This window comes from Aotus nancymaae, unplaced genomic scaffold (assembly GCF_030222135.1).
Source record: "Aotus nancymaae isolate 86718 unplaced genomic scaffold, 86718_ANA_hifiasm-v0.15.2.pri h1tg000021l, whole genome shotgun sequence".
Classification (NCBI taxonomy): Eukaryota; Metazoa; Chordata; class Mammalia; order Primates; family Aotidae; genus Aotus; species Aotus nancymaae.
In genome coordinates this window covers 23,220,938-23,243,287 of record NW_026988433.1, presented here as the reverse complement: position 1 = coordinate 23,243,287, position 22,350 = coordinate 23,220,938, and the positions used below count along the sequence as shown (strand labels likewise).

Below are 22,350 nucleotides of genomic sequence, written 5' to 3'. Positions count from 1 at the left end.
CTAAAAAACAATACAAAAATGAGCCGGGCATGGTGGCAGGTGCCTGTAATCTCAGCTACTCGGGAGACTGAGGCAGGAGAGTCGCTTGAACCCGGGAGGCGGAGGCTGCAGGGAGCTGAGATCTTGCTGCTGTGCTCCACCAGCCTGGGAGACAGAGTGAGACTCTCACTCTCTCTAGATAGATAGATAGATGGATAGACAGACAGACAGATAAATGGATAGATCGATTGTCTATCACGTACCAGGCGGGACTGCAGCAAGGAACACGAAGATCCCTGCCCTTGTGGTGCAGCAAGAGGGTCCAGGCGCTGGGGTCAGATGGAACTGGTTTCGAATCCTAGCTCAACCACCTGTCAGCTGCGGCTCCTCAGGCAAGTCATGTTACCTTTCGAGGCTTAGTTTAGGCAATTCTAAAATGGGGACAATAAGATATGTCATAGAATACCCAAGAGGAGCAAAGGAAAAGATACTTTTAAAGTTACTTAATAGTTGTGTAATCAAGAGGTGTGTGTGTGGTGGGGGGGTGAGGATGTCTGGCTAGCAAAAGAGGGTGGAGGCTGTGACCTGGGGACTTCAGGCTTCCACGATCAGGCCACTTGGGAATGGTTGCCCCCAGCGTGCTGGTCAAGCCCTAAGCCCTAAAGTTCCACTAGTGGAGCTTATCTGGTCATTACACAGATGAGGAAACTGAGGCCCAGAGAGTGGAAGGGACTTGCCCAAGAAGGTTTTCACCACATTGGTAGGCTGGTCTGGAACTCTGACTTCTAGTGATCCACCTGCCTTGGCCTCCCAAAATACTGAGATTATAGGCTTGAGCCACTGTGCCTGGCGCAACTCACATGTTTCTGAAGTTCCCATTGACAGACATTTATGTGTTGGTCTTCTTTGTTGGGTGGGCATCTCTGCTGAGTGACTGAAGGGGGCTGCTGCCTCCCCTCTGCACTGGGGACACAACATGAAAGAGTGGCCGTGAATTTGGCCAAGGGGGTAGGGACCAATGGGAGAGCAACTTGAGGACTCTTATGTTCAGGGTGGGACAGACCCTGATTAAACAGGTGCCAACTAAAGGGACATGTGAAAGAAGGCTCAAGTCTGGGCTCCCCTGGGATGCGCCAGATGCTCTACTCCTGGGCATGCTCCACTTATTCTCACGTGGGCAATGCTAGAAAGTTACACTTTTTGGCTGAGCGCGGTGGCTCACGCCTGTAATCCCAGCACTTTGGGAGGCCGAGGCGGGTGGATCACGAGGTCAAGAGATCGAGACCATCCTGGTCAACATGGTGAAACCCCGTCTCTACTAAAAATACAAAAAATTAGCTGGACATGGTGATGCATGCCTGTAGTCCCAGCTACCCCAGAGGCTGAGGCAGGAGAATTGCCTGAACCCAGGAGGCAGAGGTTGCAGTGAGCCGAGATCGTGCCATTGTACTCCAGCCTGGGTAACAAGAGCGAAACTGTCTCAAAAAATAATTATTTTTGAGAGGAAGTTACACTTTTCTCTCTCTTTTTTTTTTTTTTTTGGAGACAGAGTCTCCCTCTGTCACCAGGCTGGAGTGCAGTGGTGGGATTTAGGCTCACTGCAACCTCCACCTCCTGGGTTCAAGCAATTCTCCTGCCTCAGCCTCCGGGGGTAGCTGGGATTACAGCCGTGCACCACCACGCCCGTCTATTTTGTATTTTTAGTAGAAAGGGGGTTTCACCATGTTGGCCAGTCTGGTCTCAAACTCCTGACCTCAAGAGATCTTCCCACCTCAGCCTCCCAAAGTGCCGAGATTACAGGCATGAGCCACCACGCCCAGCCTGAAAGTTTCACTATTTTTACTCTCATTCCGCACACTAGGAAGCTGAGGCACAGTCAGATGAAGTGACCTGCCCAAGACTACATCAGCATGATATAGCTTGAAACCTGGGCGTTCTGACTGTAGAGGCCATGTTTTGAGACAGGGTCCCGTTGTGTCACTCAGGCTGGAGTGCAATGGTGTGATCACAGCTCACCACAGCCTCCCCGTCTTCAGCTCAAGTGATTCTCCCACCTCAGCCTCCTAAGTAGCTAGGACTACAGGCGTGTGCCACCACAGCCAGATAATTTTTTTTTTTTTTTTCCGAGATGGAGTCTCACTCTGTCGCCCAGGCTGGAGTGCAGTCACATGATCTTGGCTCACTGCAGCCTCTGCCTCCCAGGTTCAAATGATCCTCTTGCCTCGCCTCCCCAGTAGCTGGGACTGCAGGCATGCACCACCACACCCGGCTAATTTTTGTGTTTTTAGTAGAGACGGGGTTTCCTCATGTTGGCCAGGCTGGTCTTCAACTCCTGACCTCAGGTAATCCACCCTCCTCGGCCTCCCAAAGTTCTGGGATTACAGGCATGAGCCACTGTGCCTGGCCTAATTTTTAATTTTTCTGTAAAGATGGTGTTTCGCCTTGTTGTCCAGGCTGGTCCTGAACTCTTGGGCTCCAGAGATCCGCCCACCTCGGCCTTCCAAAGTGCTGGGATTACAGGCGTGAGCCACTGCACCCAGCCAAGGCCAGGATGCTGCATCCAGGAAAAAGAGAGATGAATAAAGAATGGAGAAATGAAGGGAAGAATAAACAAAGGAAAGAATAGGAAAATGAAAGAGAACAAACAAGTAAATATGTTTATTTTCTTTTTAATAGTCTGCTCACGGCAGCCTCAGCCTCCTGGGCTCAAGTGATCCTCCTGTCTCAGCCTCTGAGTAGTTGGGACCATAGGTACCAACATGCTAATTTTAAAAAAATTTTTTTTAGAGACAGGGTCCTTCCATGTTGCGCAGGCTGGTATTTGGTGATTCTCATGCGCAGCCAGGTTTGAGAAGCACTGGCTTATATTCTCTTCCCCCTGGTTTCCGCCTTCACCTTCAGGTGAAGATAATCACCATCCTGAAATACGTGTAGTTCACGGAGGGATTCTTTGCCTCCATCCTTCCCTATTTCAAAGACTAGCGACGTTTGCTATTTATCTCCCGCCGACCACGAGGGGGCACCAGAGAAAAACAGTCTCCCTTCGCGCTGAAAGAAGCTTGGTCCTTGCGACGCAGCGTCGTTGGGGGCCGTTGCCGGCGCAACCAGGAAAGAGAGCGCTGGCGTTGCTGTAGCGCGTCTGGGAAATAGGCCTGGGAACTGGCCGGCCCGCTTCGTGCCTGCGGGAACTCGGGCCGGGGGACTCTTCGGAAACTCCGAGACGCAGAGAAGCGTGAGTTGGGGGATTGGACTTTGCCGGATCCGGCGTTAGGGCGGGGGCCCATAGGGTCCTGAACGCAGGCGGCCCGCGCGGGCAGGAACCGGGGCGGGAGTCCGCGGACGCGAGCTCTGGGCGCTTAGGGTCCTCACTCTGCCCCCGATGCGCTGTGACCCACTTTGTTGCACGTACCTGTTCAGGTCGAGAGAGGGATGCGACGTGTTCGGGGAGCAGCCCAGCTTGTGGGTGGCCAATCCAGGACCGGAATCTTAAACTTTTGACTTTCGATGCAAAGCTTGATCCACTGGCGGCTTTACGAGACAGGGAAAAAGAATATGAAGCTTACCATGGTCTCGAGACCGAGGTCACACGTTAGCAGCCGGCCGGCTACATTTCGACCATAGACGCAGAGTGTTTGTCCCCAAACCTGAAGGACCCCGAGTATGAGATTCTTGGCAGGGGCCAAGCCTTTTCGCTCATTCAACAGGCATTTCTACCCAGGCACTGCGTCGAACCTGCACTTGAGGACAGCTTTTGGGTCAGGGAAATCGGTGCCTGGAGTGAGACTGCTCTCTGCTTTCAGGGCTCCAGCTGTATCCCTACATTGCTCAGGCAATTCCGCACTCTAGGTCTCAGTTGCTTCATCTTCAAGATGATAGGTCTGTCCATGGTAGCCCAAAATACTTCCTAGTGTTACATCAGGCTAGGCCCCTCCCCGGGGGCTGTCAGAGCTGCATGTTGGTCCCAACAGGCAACCCCCTTGCAGTGTAGAGAGCCTGGGCGCTGGTCTCAGAGGGACATGAATTAGGATCATGCTTGTTGTTGTTGAGACACACCAGGCTGGAGGGCAGTGGCGTGATCTCGGCTCACTGCAGCCTCCATCTCCCCGGTTCAAGCAGTTCCCCTGCCTCAGCCTTCCAAGTAGCTGGGATTACAGGCGCACGCCACCACGCCTGGCTAATTTTTTTTGTATTTTGAGTAAAGACAGGGTTTCACCTTGTTGGCCAGACTTGTCTCGAACTCCTGACCACAGGCAATCTGCCCGCCTCGGCCTCCCAAAGTGCTGGGATTACAGGCGTGAGCCAATGCGTCCAGCCGGATCATGCTTTTTTAGTTCCTCTGCTTCCTGGCTCTGCTATCTTGAGCAAATCACTTCACCTCTTCCAACTTGTTTCCTCCCTGCCAAATAGCAAGGTGATTGTAAGAATGAAAAAAGTAATATGTATTGAGTGCTTGGCACACACATGTGTTCCTTACATTATTGTCTCTGTTTAAGCAGAGCATAAATGCCCCTGATGTGCCTAGTCTAGCAATCTGAGGATAATCCCTGTCCCTGTCTGTTGTGTCCCTAGTAAGGGCTGGCCCACAACTGCATGCAGTCCTGATTTTTTGATGTTTTTGCTTTTTTGAAACAAAAAGTCACTGTCACCCAGGCTGAGTGCAGTGGCGCTAACATGGCTTGCTGCAGCCTTGAGCTCCTGGGCTCAAGCAGTCCTGCCTCAGCCTCCTGAGTAGCTGGACTACAGGCATGCCACCACTCCTGGCTAATTTTTGACATTTTGTAGAGATGAGGTCTCATGATGTGGCTGATCTCCAACTCCTGGCCTCAAGTGATCCTCCTGCCGCGGCCACCCAAAGTGTTGGGATTATAGGCCTGAGCTACCACATCTGGCTAAGGCTTATTTAAATTGATACTTTGCAGCACTAGTGGCAATCATTTTTTAAAATGCTGGTACCTGGGCCCCACTAAGGTAAAGTTCCACCAGGTGATTTCACTGAGTAGCCAAGGGCTGAGGTGAAGCTGGTGAGGGTTCCTGGGATTTGCAGTGCTTCATTTTCTTCCCATTCCTGTTCTCAGATGGCGCTCCCCACGTTGCCGTCCTACTGGTGCAGCCAGCAGCGCCTGCATCAGCAGCTAGCACGACAGCGAGAGCAGGAGGCCCGGCTTCGGCAGCAGTGGGAGCAGAACAGCCGTTACTTCAGGATGTCTGACATCTGCAGCTCCAAGCAGGCAGAGTGGAGCTCTAAAACCTCCTACCAGCGGAGGTAATTGTGCAGTGACTGATGATTGGATGGAGGTGGGGGCCACTTGCTGCTGGTCAGGGGATGAGGCCTTAAGAATTCAGGGAGCATAGGATTTGCCAGGCAGCATGAATTACCTGCACGATGATGTTTTTCCAGCTGGAAATAGAAAAAATAGATCATCAGTGCAGTATACATTGGCACTGAAAAAAAGAAAAAATGATGCAGAAGCATATGATATAATTCATAAGCCTCCTTGTAACCCCACATCCCCAGAGAGAGCCACAGTTAAGTCTGGCACATATCCTTCCATGCCTTTTCCCATTGGTATTTATGCTTAAATTCACACACACACAAACCTGCTTTTATAGAAATTCCTGTAAAAACATGGAGGCCAAAAGCGTAGGCTTTGAAGTCAGATAGACCTAGATGGAAATCCTAACTATGTCTCTTGCTGAATGCATGAGGTTTAGTTTCCTCATCAGTCAAGTGGGGCTACAGCAGATCTACGCCATAGGATTTATGTGATGGATAACATATATATTATTTATACATTTTCTTTTTGCAAAAACAAGATTTTCTCTTATGCATACTATTCTGTTACCTGTTCTCTTCAGTTTGGCTGGGGACACATTCCTGTGTCACCATGACATACCTACCTTAGCTTCTTACCCACACAGCAGAGCAGAGCATGCTCCTTGTGGCTGTGGCATGATTGATTCAGGCGGGCTCCCTCTCACCCAGCATGCACGCCTATCTGCGTGAGAAGATGAAGGAGGAGAAGAGGAAGAGTCTGGAGGTCCGGCGGGAGAAGCTCAGGCAGCTCGTGCAGGAGGAGCAGGACCTGCTGGCCAGAGAACTGGAGGAGCTAAGGCTGAGCATGAACTTGAGGGAAAGAAGAATCCGGGAGCAGCACAGGAATCTGAAATCAGCTAGAGAAGAGCAGAGGAAACTGGTAACTTCCCAGAGGCCTTCAGGAGGCTGTGGAGCAGGAGCGCTCCCAGCCTGTGTGTGTTGCACATGTAGGGTCATTCCTGGGTGCTCAGGTCTGATGAGATGCCAGTTAACTCCAGAGCCAGCAGGAAAAGAGCTTAAGTCCTTGTGCAGGGACTGGGTTTTGGATGAGTCAGCTGTATTCCCTTTAGCCCCTTAAATCATTACATCTGAGATTTTTCCTTGCTTCTGGTTATGTGGGCCCACAAAGATCTGGGACTAGTCTATCTTACCTTCCAAAGTAGTTGTGTGAAACAGTGAGCCCCAGTCTGTGCTTTTCACCCTGCTATGTTATTTTGAGACCCCCTAGATAGGACCTCTGTGTAGTAGCATCAGATTTTGGCCTCCTTTTGTCACCACTGCAAGAGTCACTCATTAGTGTCATGTGGTTCTCAGAGCTGTGCGTGTGAAGCACCAGGGTTTGAGCAGTGGGTGCAGTGACGGTGTGAATGGAGGCGCCTGTAGCTTGAGCTGACTTCTGTGTGTCACCCAAAATGTGGATGGATTTGAAAAATGACATCAGGCTTTCCATTGTGTTTTCTTGATAGATTGCTGAACAACTTTTGTATGAACACTGGAAAAAGAACAACCCGAGACTTCGAGAGGTGAAAGTCAGAGACCTCCATTGATTTGCCTAAGTAGATGAAATCATGTTTCCAGACATTTTTTTACCATGTATCTTGTACTAGGTTGAAACAGAGGAGGGAACCTTGTGCTGCCTGAAAAGAGCAGCAGGCGGAAGATCTAGCACAGGCTGCACTGAGCGGTTCATTCAGTTGTTGAACAAGTGTTGATTGAACCCTGGCTGCCTGGCCTACTAGGTGGGGGCATGGAGATTAGATGTGCTTTCTGCTCATAAGCTTGCGTCCAGCATGGGAGACAGTGGTAGCTCATTACAGGGCCAGATGCAGGGTGCTGGGCCGGCCTGAGAAGATGGCATGGGCCAGTGCACTCAACTCTGGAGGGGTCGGGGAGGCTTCCCAGAGGAGTTCCTGAGGTGGATGAGTTTGAAGGGATATGTGTAGGGGGAGGAAAGGACGTTCTAGGTTCACATGACTGTGAGAACCGGCCTGAGACTTGAGAGCAGAGTGAGGCCTGGGAGCTGAAAGTATGCCGGTGAGGCTAGGATGTCAGATAGGGGGAACCCCAAGAGCTGATGCTGGTGAGGTGGATGGTGCCAGATGTCGGAAGAGCTTGTGGGACCTTCCTCTGAAGGTGCTGGGAGGTGACACACAGCATCCCGGCTGCATTTCAAAAAGATCCCTCTGGCATAATATGCTGGCGGGTAGGGAGGGGTGCTGTGAGAGCCCAGCCCAGTGAAGGCCTGAACTGGGCTGGCAGGGGAGAGGAGGACAAACTGCAGGAGAGGGGGTGACCTCTTGGCTTGGTGGCATTGTTCAGTGGAGATTTGGTTGGAGGGAGATCATTCCTCACTGTTATCATTCATTTATTTTCAACTTATAGTTTTTGTATACATTTGATGCCTTCACGTTATTCATAGTTACATTTAGAAATCACCAGGTGCTAAATAATGGAAGATCTAGTGCTTTTGTGCAGTTCACACCAATCTGTGGGAGGACTCCTTAGTCCTGTTGGCATCGGTATAGTTGGCATCCAGAACCGTTTAGTCAGAAAAGTTTATTCAGAACATTCAAGTTAGTTGCATAGCATATGTTCAGTTGTAAGTTGGGAAAGATTTTATTTATTTATTTTTGAGACAGTCACTCTGTCCCACAGACTGGAGTGCAGTGTTGTGATCTTGCTCGGCTCACTGCAGCTTGAACTCACCTCCTGGGTTCAAGTGATTCTTCTGCTTCAGCCTCCCAAGTAGTTGGGACTACAGGCACACACCACCATGCCCAGCTAATTTTTTTGTATTCTTAGTAGAGATGGAGTTTCACCATATTGACCAGGCCGGTCTCAAACTCCCGAGCTTGTGATCCGCCCGCCTCGGCCTCCCAAAGTGCTGGGATTACAGGTGTGAGCCACCAGCCCAGCCAGGAAAGATTATTTTAAAACTTTTTGTAGAGACGAGGTCTCCCTATGTTGCTCAGGTTGATCTCGAACTCTTGGGCTCAGCTGATCCTCCCACTCAGCCTCTTGAGTAGCTGAGACAGGTGGGCACCACCACATCTGGCTAATTTTATAAACAGTTTCTTACAACAAAAGCTTTTGGATTGAATATTGTGATCCATTTTCTAATCCAGGAGATTCTCTGCACCCAAATCTCTTGCTAACAATTCCAAACTTGTTGGACCTACTGGCACATCACTTGATACAGGGAGTACATACTCATCTGCTTTGCAGAGGAGGCTTTGGGGAGCCAGGCACAGGGTTGAGTCTTCTCCTCACCCAGCTGTCTCCCAGGGCCTGGCATGTAGTAGACCAACCCAAGGTGGCCTTTGAAATTGTATTTCCATTTCAGCATCCGGCTCAACCCCAGGGCTAGTGGGAGGGAAGTCTCTGTTACTTTGTACCAGCTCAGGAGATTGGTGCAGGAGCGCCTGGTCCCTTGGTCTTCTGATTGACTTGCATTCACACTACATGTTGGAGTCATCCCACACTCTCTATTGGACGCCTGTGCCACTGAGTCCCCATGAAGGGAAGTCATGACCATGTTCCAACAGTCGGCACAGAGGGCAGCAGCACACTGTCCCCATAGTGCCTGTCTGTCCCCTGAGGAAGCTCACATCCTCCCACTTCTGTCCTCAGATGGAGCTGGACCTTCACCAGAAGCATGTGGTAAACTCTTGGGAAATGCAGAAAGAAGAAAAAAAACAGGTGTGGTATGTGACTCTGGGAATAGCCCTGCATTCTGTGGTGGGAGGCTGTCCATGTCTTTGCATTTGTTTGCTGTTTTCAATGTCAGTGACTCCAGTTAAGGAGTACAGTAGACTCTTTCTCAGTTTACTTGACACATGTGAAAACTGAATGTTTACTCTTATACATACTAGAATCCTATGTGATCATTCCTAGGGCAGAGTAAGGCCAGGTGACCAGGGCTGGGAGGTGGCATGTAGAGCATGCGTCTTTTTTTTCTTTTGGAGACAGGGTCTTGCTCTGTCACCCAGGCTGCAGCGATTCACAGCTCGCTGCAGCGATTCACAGCTCACTGCAGCCTCGACCACCTGGGCTCAAGCAGTCCTCCTACCTCAGCCTCCCGAGTAGCTGGGACCCAGGTATGCGCCACTGCACCCAGCTAATTTTTTAATTTTTATAGAGATGGGGTCTTGCTCTGTTGCTCAGGCTGGTCTGGCCTCCTAGCCTGAAACGATTCTCCCACCTCAGCCTCCCAAAGTGTTGGGATTACAGGTGTGGGCCACAGGGTCTAGCTAGAACATGTGTCTTTAAGGGCATTTTTGTCATTCTGATGAAATTTGCATCATAAACTCACAGCCCTGGCTTACAGTAGCCCCTTTGGGGTTGAGCTTCCACACCTCCATGCACCGGTCGCTTTGCCTCCTGGTTCGCTTCAGAAAGTGTTTTGTTGAGTGGGGTGGAAACCCAGCATTACCAAGGCCCTCCCTGACTTGGTCTCTGAGGGCGTTGTCACTTGGGATTCAGGCAGGAACTGCCTGGGCCCTGTGGCCTGCAGAATGGCGGCAGGAGCTGGGTTTTTGTTGGTGTATGGTACAGATACTGACCTCCTGTGTTCATTCGGCTCCTTGCAGCAAGAAGCCACAGCAGAGCAAGAGAACAAACGGTATGAAAACCAATACGAAAAGGCCCGAAGGGAGGCGCTTGAACGGATGAAAGCCGAAGAGGAGAGGAGGCAGCTGGAGGACAAGCTCCAGGCCGAGGCGCTGCTGCAGCAGATGGAGGAGCTGAAGCTGAAGGAGGTGGAGGTGGGCACGAGCCCCTCTCGGCCGTGACCTCCTCCATAGCTGCTCATTAGCATGAGATGGGCACTTGAGAGGCCGCCCTAAGGAGAGACCATAGCAGGGCTGAGATCCTATGAAGGGCAGCAGGAGCCACGTTCTTCCTCTCACATGCATCCCCTTCTGCCTGGAGCTTTGCTGTTCTCCTCGTCTGTGTGCCTGGATTCCAGAACATTAACGACACAGAGCCAGTAGCTGTTCTCTTAGAGGTGCTCAGCAACCTGCCGCTGGAGAATATTCTTAGAACGTGGATTTTCCAGTGCGCTAAGTAGACACGATTTAGTCGGCTGATCTAGCACCCAGCTCTCTGTGGGGAGCAGGTTTCAGGTCTCGAGGCCTAACTGAGGGTTTTTGGTCCGGAGGCTGTTTTTAGAGAACACGGCACAGTTCCCTTGAAAGAATTAGATTTTCCTATTTAGATGAGGGAGTCCCATGCTCCTGTGACCCCACTTCCCCTTACCTAGGCCCAGTGATTCAGCACCTACGTTCTTAGTGCCCACTACTTATTCTAGGTGCTGAGCACTGGGTTGGAGCTAGAGATAGAGCCTGAGCAAGGACCACAGGACTGGCCTCCTGGTGGAGGCTGTGTCAGGCGGAGGACAGTTAAGTTATAGTAAGTGTGGACCAGTACAGGGTCCTGTGGGAGTCTAGAGTTTGGGACTCAGAAAGGCCCTTTGGGGAAATGGCTCAGATGAGATGGGATGAGTAAGTGAGAGGTGGGAGGGGATCGCGACCACGTGGTGGCCAGGCCACCGTCGCATAGTGTCTGAAGAACGGAGATGGGGCGTGAAGGAAGATCTGATTCCCACCATCTCAGATCTCAGTCGGGCTTACTCACCACCACAGGCCACCAAACTAAAGAAGGAGCAGGAGAATCTGCTGAAGCAGCAGTGGGAGCTGGACAGGCTGGAGGAAGAGCGGAAGCAGATGGAAGCCTTCCGGGAGAAGGCAGAGCTGGGGTGCGTGTCAGAAGGGCCCCTCACTCTTCCCACGCGGGTGGGCCTCTTGCTTTTTCAGACTTTCGTGTTGCTGAAACCATAAAGGAGACGCCCTGTGGTCAGCAGTTGTCTAACTTCCGTTTAATTCTTTCTGAGATACTGAAGGTAGCCCACATTTGATTCTCCTTCAGGCGCTTCTTGAGACATCAGTATAACGCTCAACTCAGCAGACGCGCACAGCAGATCCAAGAGGAGCTGGTAAGTCTGAAGAGACAGCCTGACATCTTTCTCATCCTCTTTTTGAAAAAAAAAAAAAAAAAAGTCTTCCATTTCTTAGTATATGAGTGCATTCTTGTGAGAATGAAAAGAGAGAGAGGGATCATGGGAGAGGGGAGATGTTGGTCAGAGGGTATATCCAACCCTCTGGAGATGCAGTTCTGGGGACTGTTGTCCAGTGTGTTGACCACAGCTGATGACACCGTGTTGTATTCTTGAAATTTGCTAAGAGAGTCAATCTTAAGTGTTGTCACCACAAAAAGCAACTATGAGGATATGGTAATTAGCTTGACCGTAAGGATCCTTTTCCAGCGTGTGTGTGATACACAGAGAGATACAGATATCAGAATGTCAAATTATTTTTCAATAAACCTGTTATTTAAAAAACAGCACAACACAAAGTGAGATCACCCCCTTGACCAGCACCTGCAATCTGTCTGTCCCCAGAGGTGTCTGTCTGGTGCACATCTTTCTAGATATGTTTACATTCAGAGAGGTGGAGGTTTGTTTCGTTTTTGTTTTTAAATGCAATTGAGGTTGCATTCATAAGCATCTTCGGTTAACACTAAATCTATGTAATTTTTAAAAAGCTCTGCCGGGCACGGTGGCTCATTACCTGTAATCCCAGCACTTTGGGAGACCAAGGTGGGTAGACTGTCTGAGGTCAGGAGTTTGAGGCCCCATTTTTAGTAGAGATGGGGTTAGTAGAGAAACCCCATCTGTACTAAAAAAAAAATACAAAAACTATAGCCGGGTGTGGTGGCGCACGCCTGTAGTCCCAGCTACTCGTGAGGCTGAGGTAGGAAAATTGCTTGAACCCGGGAGGCGAAGGTTGCGGTGAGCCGAGATCGCGCCACTTGCGCTCCAGCCTGAGCAACAAGAGCGAAACTCCGTCTCAAAAAAAAAACAAAACAAAAACGAAAACTAGCCAGGCATGGTAGTGCGCACCTGTAGTCCTAGCTACTTGAGAGGCTGAGGCTGGAGAATTGCTTGAACTCAGGAGACGGAGGTTGCAGTGAGTCAAGATCACACCACTGCACTCCAGCCTGGGCAACAGAGCGAGACTGTCTCAAAAAAAAAAAAAAAAAACCAAAAACACAAACAAAAGATCATTATGCTTAGATTGAACCTGTTCTTTTCAAATAGTTCCTTTGGATTCCTAAGTACTTTGATGAGCTCCCATGCTGTGAAGGGGACAGACCCAAGCTGCCCTTCCCATCCCTACCCACTGTGGTCAGGGCAGGACATGTGGCGCAACAGCACAGCTGGTCCTGGTGTGCAGCCTGTTTGTATGGGGTCTTGCTCTGTTGTCCAGGCTGGAGTGCAGTGGCACAATCAGGACCTCCCAGGCTCAAGCTCTCCTCTCACCTCAGGCTCTTGAGTAGCTTGGACTATAGGTGTGTATCACCATGCCTGGCTGATTTTTTTTTTTTTTTTTGTAGAGATGGGAGTCTTGCTATGTTTGCCAGGCGGGTCTTGAACTCCTGTGCTCAAGTGATCCTCCTAGCTCAGCCTCCCAAAGTGCTGGGATTGCAGGCATGAGCCTTGGTGCCCATCCTCCTGCATTCTTTTAATGCTTCCATTATGTCAGTGTACATCGCAGCTAATTCCCCACCAATGAGCATTTTGGTTGTTTCTGATTTTTCCCTCTTACATAAAAGCTGCAGTGAGTATTTTGCACCTTTGTGTCACTGTGGTCTTCGTTCTTAAAAGTGGGATTTTTGCCAAGTTTTATTCTAAAAAGTGCAACCAGATGTTTCCAAGGGCATGTGGTGGTTGTGGAGTCTCCCTTTAGCCAGAGAGAAGCTCCTAGGCCTATGCAGTGTCTGAACCACCCCTCATGCTTATCCCCAGTCTGTTCAGAAATAATCCAGCATCTTCCCATCTCTGTCTTGAGAACACTGTGTAGGATCATGAATGTCTGTGATAGGCTCTGTGTAGGCTCTCACTGCAGAAGGGCTCTGTCTAGCCCAGCCACATGCCGCCCTCTGCTTCTTCTAGGAGGCAGACAGGCGGATCCTGCAGACCCTCCTTGAGAAGGAGGACGAGAGCCAGCGCCTCAACCTGGCCAAGCGGGAGCAGGCGGTGGCTGATGCGGCCTGGATGAAGCAGGCCATTGAGGAGCAGCTGCAGTTGGAGCGGGCACGGGAGGCAGAGTTGCAGATGCTGCTGAGGTGAGTGGCGGCCACTGACTGCGCCAGAGGCTCCTGGCCTCGACTCTGGTTCCTTGAAATGCCCCATGGGTCACCTGTTACTGAAATATCTGTTGGCTGGGCTTGGTGGCTCACACCTGTAATCCCAGTGCTTTGAGAGGCCAAGGCGGATGGATCACTTGAGCCTAGGAGTTCGAGACCAGCCTGGGCAACATGGCCAAACCCCAGTCTCTACCAAAAATACACAAATTGGCCAAGCATGGTTGTTCACGCCTGTAGTCCCAACTACTCGGGAGGCTGAGTGGAAGGATCGCTTGAGCCCAGGAGATTGAGGCTCTGATTAGCTATGATTGCACTACTGCACTTCAGCCTGGGTGACAGAGCGAGACTCTGTCTCAGAAAGAAAAAAAGGAAAAAGAAATATCTGTTATGTTGTCCATCGTTCCCAAGGAGCACATCTTCATAATGGACCTGGCCATGGTGTAAGTCATCACAGTTGCTTTTTTTTTTTTTTTTTTTTTTTTTTGAGATGGAGTCTCGGTCAGTTGCCCAGGCTGGAGTGCAGTGGCACAATCTTGGCTCACTGCAGCCTCTGCCTCTTGGATTCAAGCGATTCTCCTGCCTCAGCCTCCTGAGTAGCTGGGACTACAGGCGCGTGCCTCCACACCCAGCCAATGTTCTTTTTTTTTTTTTTGTAGAGACAGGGTTTCACCATGTTAGCCAGGATGGTCTCAATCTCCTGACCTTGTGATCCACCCGCCTCGGCCTCCCAAAGTGCTGGGATTACAGGTGTGAGCCACCGTACCCAGCCCACAATTGCTTTTTATAAGGAGATGGGTATTAAAAAGGTAACTTAAATACTTCCAACAGGGCTGGGTGCGGTGGCTCACGCTTGTAATCCCAGCACTTTGGAAGGCCAAGATGGGCAGATCACTTGAGATCAGGAGTTCAAGCCCAGCCTGACCAACATGATGAAACCCCATTTTTACTAAAAATACAAAAATTATCCGGGCATGGTGGTGCTACTCAGGAGGCTGAGGCATGAGAATCACTTGAACCTAGGAGGTGGAGGTTGCAGTGAGCTGAGATCGCACCATTGCACTCTAGCCTGGGCGACAGAGCAAGACTCCATCTAAAACAACAACAACAACAAGCTTCCAACAGTACTGTCTGTGGATGCTGTCTTTAATGTAATCTTTTCAGTGTGCGTGTGGATGTTTATCTGCAGGGAGGCCCTGCAGAAGCCATGTGCCCTGCAGCCCTGTCTGTTCCGTAGCTCACTTCCTGCCGGAGCCTGCTATCATCCCTTTTGTGTTTGCCCAGGGAGGAGGCCAAGGAGATGTGGGAAAAGAGAGAGGCAGAGTGGGCCCGAGAGCGCAGCGCACGGGACAGACTGATGAGCGAGGTAATCCCAGCTGCAGCGATGTGGACAGCTGTTGGGTCCCGGGCAGGTGTCTCGAAGTCTGTGATCAGTCACCCTGCCAGATGCTCTGGGAACAGAGTCTTCTCTGGTCATTTTAAGTGGGCCTTAAAAATCATTGGAAAATTAATATGAACTTACTAGAAAAAAATTCAGAAGTACAGAAAGTAGAAATGAAAAAGTCCCCCACAGTGCCGTTCTATACACAGCCATAGCTGCTGCTTCCTTCTGCTCTTCTGTTTCCAGGCCCAACATTTTTTCCACATGTATTTTTAATTGTCTTACTTTAGGCGTTGTAATATGCTGTTACATCTTTATAAAAGCCACGTCAAGGGCTGTATCGCAGACTGTCCTCTGTCTCCCGCTGCCTTTTCGTTCCCTTTTGTGGATGTGCCGTGTTTTTCTTTGTTTCTTTTTTTTTTTTTTTTGAGATGGAGTTTCGCTCTCACCCAGGCTGGAGTGCAATGGCACGATCTCAGCTCATGGCAACGTCCGCCTCCTGGGTTCAAGCGACTCTTCTGCCTCAGCCTCTTAAGTGGCTGGGATTACAGGCACCTGCCATCATACCCAGCTAGTTTTTATATTTTTAGTAGAGACAGGGTTTCACCATGTTGGCCAGGCTGGTCTCGAATTCCTGACCTCACGTGATTCACCTGCCTTGGCCTCCCAAAGTGCTGGGATTACAGGCATGAGCCACTGCACCCGGCTGGATGTGCTGTTTTTCTAATTCGGAGCCATTCCGAGAAACACCGCAGGGAGCATCTTGGTACAGGAGGCTCTTCCCATGCGTTTTCCCCCTTGGGATAGACGACAGATGTGAACTGGAGAACATAACTGTTTTCCTGGTCAGTGTGTACGCCATGCATGGAAGACACACACCAACCACAGGGAAATCTGGAAGGAGAGGAGAGTTAGTTATCCATGAGCTGAAAGTTGTTTTAAAGTGGCTTAGAATGAGAAACTCTGTGTTGTGTCTGGTAGTATGCAGTATTTTGGAATCCACAGGAAATTGGGTCCCGACTGACGTTTTGCTCTTGTAAATACCAAGAATTCTCCAGTGGCTTTTGATTTTCCTCATTTAAATTTCCCTCCTGATGGCAGCCACTTTTCTGTTTCCCCCAGCCCTGCAGCATAACTGTTGACAGTGTCAGGTGGCTTCCCGCTCCTGACTGTGGGCTGGGCTGGAGTTTGGGTATCACACGGCTCTGGGGGCAGGTTTCAAACACAGCAGGTTCAAAAGATTAGGGGATAACCCCAGCTCCGCCTCTGGTCATCTGTGTGTTTGTGGTTTTCCTGTTTTTTAGAACTCACTGATAGGAGGTAAGACTCACCTTGTTGCTGCAAGGTTTCTGTGCCCTTGGGGAGAGGACTCCATCCCAGTCTCCTTTGATCTCTTTGGCATTCAGCTGTCTCTTCATAATACACAATCTGGATACATTTTGTGTATGTTGGGGTGTGAGGGAAATGTTTCTGGTATACTGGCAAGCGTGGCTGACATTGTGAGAGCACATCCTGTAGTGTGGCTCTGCCTCTGTCTGTGTATTTGGGCCTGAGGCCCAAGGATGAGACTGGGCCTTGCTGTGGCTGCAGTCTGTGCAAGGCTTGTAGAACCACGATCTGTTAGGGTCAACCTCAAAGCTGCCCTTTCTTTCTGCTGAGGGTAGGTTCTGACAGGGAGACAACAGCAGATACAAGAGAAGATTGAACAGAACCGACGGGCACAAGAGGAATCCCTGAAACACAGGGAGCAACTTATTCGAAATCTCGAGGAGGCGAGAGAATCTGCTCGTCGCGAGAAAGAGGAGAGTGAAGAGCTGAAATCCACCAGGAAGCGGGAGCTGGAAGCCCAGGTGGGGCTGAGCCCAAGGGCGGGAGGCAGTGGGCCTGCTGTGGTTCTCACATCATCATGGGACAGGGTTCAGAGGCCCTGGACTGCCTGGCAGGGCTCGCGTGCACGTGAGAGCACAGTGTCCAGTTTTAGTCCTGGCTGCAGTCCTCATCCTTTTTTTTTTTTTTTTTAAGACGTCTCAGACTGTTGCCCAGGTTGGAGTGCAGTGTCATGATCTCGGCTCCCTGCAACCTCTGCCTCCCAGGTTCAAGTGATCCTTCCACCTCAGCCTACCGAATAGCTGGGCTTACATTACAGGCATCTGCCACCATGCCCGGCTAATTTTTTGGTATTTTTAGTAGAGATGGGGTTTCACTATGTTGGCCAGGCTGGTCTTGAACTCCTGACCTCATGATCTCGCTGCCTTGGCCTCCCAAAGTGCTGGGATTACAGGCTTGAGCCACTGCATCTGGCAGTCCTCATCCTCTTGACTGTGGCTTCGTTCTCCTCCACATCCTCCATCACATGTGGGCATGAGGCTGACACTGCTGCCTGTTCTCTTTGTCCTGTCTGCTTCTGGAAGCTGTTGGCTTACCAGGGGCCACAGTTCTCTCTTCACTTCAGTCCCTAGACATAAGACAAAACAGCCCTCCAAACACCCGGCCACATGCTGGGCTTTTCACGAGGTACATGCTATACACACAGCCTTTCCAGTTCTGCATGTTCCCGTCCGTTCCCTGGTACTTGCATTGCTGTTGCTCAGCTGGATTCTCCAGCCCAGGTAGGACTGCAGGCCTACCCTCCTCATCAGAGGCAGGGCTCTGCCCCATAGGCCTTGTCTTGGGGTGACTTTGCTCTTGGCACCCAGGTTGCAGAGCGCCGGCTGCAGGCATGGGAAGCAGACCAGCAGGAAGAGGAGGAAGAGGAGGAGGCCCGCCGGGCTGAGCAGCTCTCGGATGCCTTGCTGCAGCAGGAGGCCAAGACCATGGCTGAGCAGGGCTACCGGCCCAAGGTAGGGAGCCTGCCAGGCGACGGGCCACCGATGGTGACACAGACTCCACCCAGCCCCTGCTCTCTTGGGCCTGTTCATCACCCTACACTGGGCTCTGCTCTCCAGCCATCCGGGTTATTCCTTGTTCCTCTTCTGTATTCCTCATGCAGGGGCTGTTCCAGTCCTTGGTTGGGCCTCAAACAGCCCTTGAGTTGATTTTGCTCTGGCCTCTGCCTACTAAGCTGCATGCCTGTCCACCCTCTTTGGGCAATCTAAGAAGAGCTGTGGCCACAGCTGCTGAGAGGGGACACAGCAGTAGGCCCAACTGTTGAGACAGCAAAGCCCAGTGATCAGGAGACCGGTCCTCCTCCCCTCTTCTCCCCCCGGTGTGTGTATCTTTGTTTCTCTGCCTCCCGGTGTCTTGTTTCCCGGACCTCTCTGCACGGCACCGTGGGGAGCACAGAGAAGCAAAGGCTGCCTCCCCTGCCCTGAGGAAGCTGATGACTAAAGCACCCCTGGTGCTGGCTTGTCCCCTCTGCCTCCTTTACCCGGGGCCACCCTGGCCGCCTAGTGCCTAGAGTGCACTCCCCAGGACACGTGCTACAGAATGAGAACTGGCTCTTCATGGTCAGATGACGCTGGAAACTGAAACAAAATTAGAGCAGGTGCTGCAATTTTCCATAGGCCACTCATGTCACACACTGACTCTCAGAGCTGCAGGGAACAGCATTTTTCCAAACCCCCTTGACCATGGATCAGTGAGTGTCTTGGGATCAGTGTTTCACAGACCATATGCAAAAATGTTTCTTAGGGCTAGTACTTAAAAATAAAAAGTTATTAAAAAATAAATAAAAAGTTATTAAGTGCCTCATTTATGGTTTAGGGTCAGACTATTTCAGCTATAAATGAAACAGCCATTTATATTGTTCTTTTACCTTGTAGTTAAAATAGGCTAATTCCCCATGCTCCAGATACTGCTGATCTGATCAGTCTTGTTTTCTTTCTTTTTTCAGCCTTACGGACATCCGAAAATTGCTTGGAATTGACTTCATGGGTACCATAAGCACAGAGAACAAGGGATGCTGAGGCTTCTGATCCCAGCCTCCAGGCAGTTTGACGGGGCTCCGGTATAGTCAGTGCCCGGGGCACTATCAGATGGCTCAGCAGTGCCTGCTCAGGTTCATCATTAAAAGCATCCAGGGTTTGGCCACACATTAAGATGCTGTGGGTCTGCAGCACTTGGTGAGAGGCCCTTTGATGCCTTTCTTACCGAAGCAAGGGTCTTTGATAGGCACGTGTTTACAGCACTGTCGCATAGTCTTGTAATATATTATCAGTAATATCAACTCAAGGTCAATACTAAGGAGCCACAGGTTGTGCCTGTGATGGTGCACGTGGTTTCCTGTTGTCTCACCTTTGTCAGCCTCCAGTGTTGACTCTAGAAACATGAGGAAAGCTTTTCAGTTTTTAAAATTGCCATTTAAATTTAGTCGATTGAAAACAAACCTATAGGTGTTGGTGGAATTTATTTCAGAGTTTGTTAATTTAATGGTCCTAAAAGGATTATATCTTTTGTATTCTGGAAGAAAAGAACTGTGAAGCCAGGCACGGTGGCTCACGCCTGTAATCCCAGCACTTTGGGAGGCTGAGGCGGGTGGATCACCTGAGGTCAGGAGTTCAAGACCAGCCTGGCCAATGTGGTGAAACCCCATCTCTACTAAAAATTTAAAAATTAGCCAGATGTGGTGGCAGGCACCTGTAACTCCAGCTACTTGAGAGGCTGAGGCAGGAGAATTGCTTGAACCCAGGAGGCGGAGGTTGCAGTGAGCCGAGATCACCCCATTGCACTCCATCCTGGGCAACAAGAGTGAAACTCCATCTCAAAAAAAAGAACTGAACAAATTAAAACCCTGGAACAGTCTGACGTCCACGGACACATTCCACAAAAGTGGCAAGAGATGAGTCTTTCCTCCTTCAGAAAGCATTTTGGTAGAATTTCCATAGAGCATTGTCTGAGTGAGTGATCCCAACATGTATGTTACCAAGCCCCAAAAGGGACCTTAAACTGGATGTGGTGACATGTGCCTGTAGTCCCAGCTACTCGGGAGGCTGCAGCAAGAGCATTGCTTGAGCCCAGGAGTTCAAGTCCAGCCTGGGCAAAAGAATGAGACCCTGTCTCTAAAACAAAAAAGGTACCTTAGAAGGTCACCTGGCTGGCTAACATTTTAAAGGCAGGGGTGTGACATGTGGGACTTCTAGTGTCTTGGGAATGTCTTGGCTACATGTAGCCTTCTGGGATTTATGTGCCCAGAGGAAGAAGCACTGAGCCTCAAGAAACTAGATCAGACTTAGAACCACAGACCAACCAGAAATTTATCTCCCACCACTATATCAGCGTGATACAGGTCTACATTCATTTCTACAAATAGGAATAAGTTCCTTGCAGTAATCTTAATTTATGACTTGTATTTTTCCTATATTCTTCCTTGGAGGTTTCAGTTTTCATTACATTGTGCTCAAGATTCCATATCTCTGTAAATTACAGCTAATTACAGGGCATTGTTCCATAGTTTAACCAAAGTTTATTAAAATTCTGAGTCTAAGGGCCACCTTACCTTTCACTTCCATTATGCTGTAAAAACAGACTGAGCTGCAAACCACGTCCTTCATCTGTTGTTCATTTTCTTGCAACTCTTTGGCTATGATCCCCTGAGCATCGCGTTCATCACACATGCTCACAGTTATGTCCCCTGTTTCAGATGTCCATTAATTGTGAAATAAAATCCTGCTTCAACAGCACAGTTTCCCGGCTTTGTTATGGATTCTCTGATTGACTGCCATAAAGTGCATTGTGGGTGATGACAGGCTTTTTACTGATTTAATCCACATCTCCCACATACAGGCTTGGCTGTTTTCAATGACTGAACACATTTTATAGGTTATATTCATTTTTCATAGGAAAGTTGTCTCTTCTTTCAATTGGAACCACAGTGAACTGTGGGTTTTTAATTTTTTTTTTTGAAACAGGGCTTTGCTCTGTCACCCAGGCTGGAGTGTAACAGCGTAATCTCAGCTAACTGCAACCTCCACCTCCCAGGTTCAAGTGATCCTCCCATCTCAGCCTCCCCAGTAGCTGGGACTACAGTTGTGTACCACCAGGCCTGGCTAATTTAGTAGAGATTGGGGGTCTTGCCATGTTGCCCAAGCTGGTCTTGAACTCCTGGGCTCATGCGTTCCTCCTATCTCAGCTTCTCAAAGCACTAGGATTAGAGGTGTGAGCCACTGTGCCTGGCCTGAATTGTTTTTTTAATTTTTTTTTTTTGAGACAGAGTCTCACTCTTGCCCAAGCTGGAATGCAGCGGTGTAATTTCAGCTCACTGCAACCTCAGCCTCCTGGGTTCAAGTGATTTCCTGACTCAGCCTCTCAAGTAGCTGGGATTACAGGCATGTGCTACCACACCTGGCTCATTTTCATATTTTTAGTAGAGATAGGGTTTCCCCATGTTGGTCAGGCTGGTCTCCAACTCCTGATCTCAAGTGATCCACCCTCCTCTGTCTCCCAAAGTGCTGGCATTACAGGCGTGAGCCACCATGCCTGGCTTAATTTTTTGTTTGTGAAGCTTGGTGGTAATCATTAGCATTAAAATTATGTTATACTGGTTCACTGCCCTAATTAAATGTTTCTGCTCTAAACTGGTCCAATATAATTTGTTTTAGAAACTTAGAGTTTCCACTGTCTTATTATTTCTACTATGGCCCATACACCTATGGGCCCAGGGTATTTGCATTTTGTATTTTCATTGTGTTGTAGTTACAGATACATATGAGTTCTATTGTTGCTAAGCACCTTTTCCTACTGACTCGAAAGGAGTGGTTTCTAGATTATTCTTTGGCAGATTTTTCTACAAAGGTCTATTTCTTTAGTACAGATGGTGCTGAAGCCACTGCTAGGAAATGCTTCTTGTGCTGATACAGAAGTGATGACTTCACGTCGCTTTCTGCTCCTCATTCAGCACATATTCTCTCTAGGGAAGGTACTAGGCCTGGGAAGTCACAGCTGACCATGAACAGTGACACAAGTCAGACGCTGGAATCGGACACAGACGAGCAGATGTCACTGGCAGACACATAGCCAGTTGTCATTCATGGGACTGAAGAGATGTCTGTGCAATACGTACAGTCTATAAATCCATATTTATGGATATGATTTTTTCATTTGGGTTTTTAGGTAGTTTTTGGTATTCATAAAATATAGAGCAATCATTTAAAAGATAGATATTGTAAAGCCTTTAAAAACACTGGCCTTAGGCCAGGGGCAGTGGCTCACGCCTATAATCCCAGCACTTTGGGAGGCTGAGGTGGGCGGATCACCTGAAGTCGGGAGTTCAAGACCAGCCTGACCAACATGGAGAAACCCCGTCTCTACTAAAATTACAAAATTAGCCGGGCATGGTGGCACATGCCTGTAATCCCAGCTACTTGGGAGGCTGAGACAGGAGAATCGCTTGAACCCGGGAGGCAGAGGTTGTGGTGGACTGAGATTGCCCATTCCACTCCAGCCTGGGCAACAAGAGCGAAACTCTGGAAAAAAAAAAATTGGCCTTAGCAGTTCTTGATGACCTCGACTAAATTCAATCATGAAGCTATATGGGGGC

At 49.6% G+C, this 22,350-nt stretch overlaps 1 protein-coding gene across 1 annotated transcript; it reads left to right on the top strand.

Annotated features, from left to right (window-relative positions):
- The first annotated feature begins 3,086 nt into the window (after positions 1-3,086).
- TCHP (trichoplein keratin filament binding) lies at positions 3,087-20,494 on the top strand. Its single transcript, XM_012469107.2, has 13 exons — positions 3,087-3,211; positions 5,055-5,242; positions 5,963-6,173; positions 6,760-6,816; positions 8,924-8,992; positions 9,883-10,056; positions 10,936-11,048; positions 11,219-11,285; positions 13,305-13,477; positions 14,780-14,861; positions 16,541-16,726; positions 17,573-17,716; positions 18,709-20,494. Exons 2-13 carry the CDS (start codon positions 5,055-5,057, stop codon positions 18,739-18,741), a joined length of 1,497 nt encoding a protein of 498 aa, XP_012324530.2. The 5' UTR covers positions 3,087-3,211; the 3' UTR covers positions 18,742-20,494.
- Positions 20,495-22,350: the final 1,856 nt, after the last annotated feature.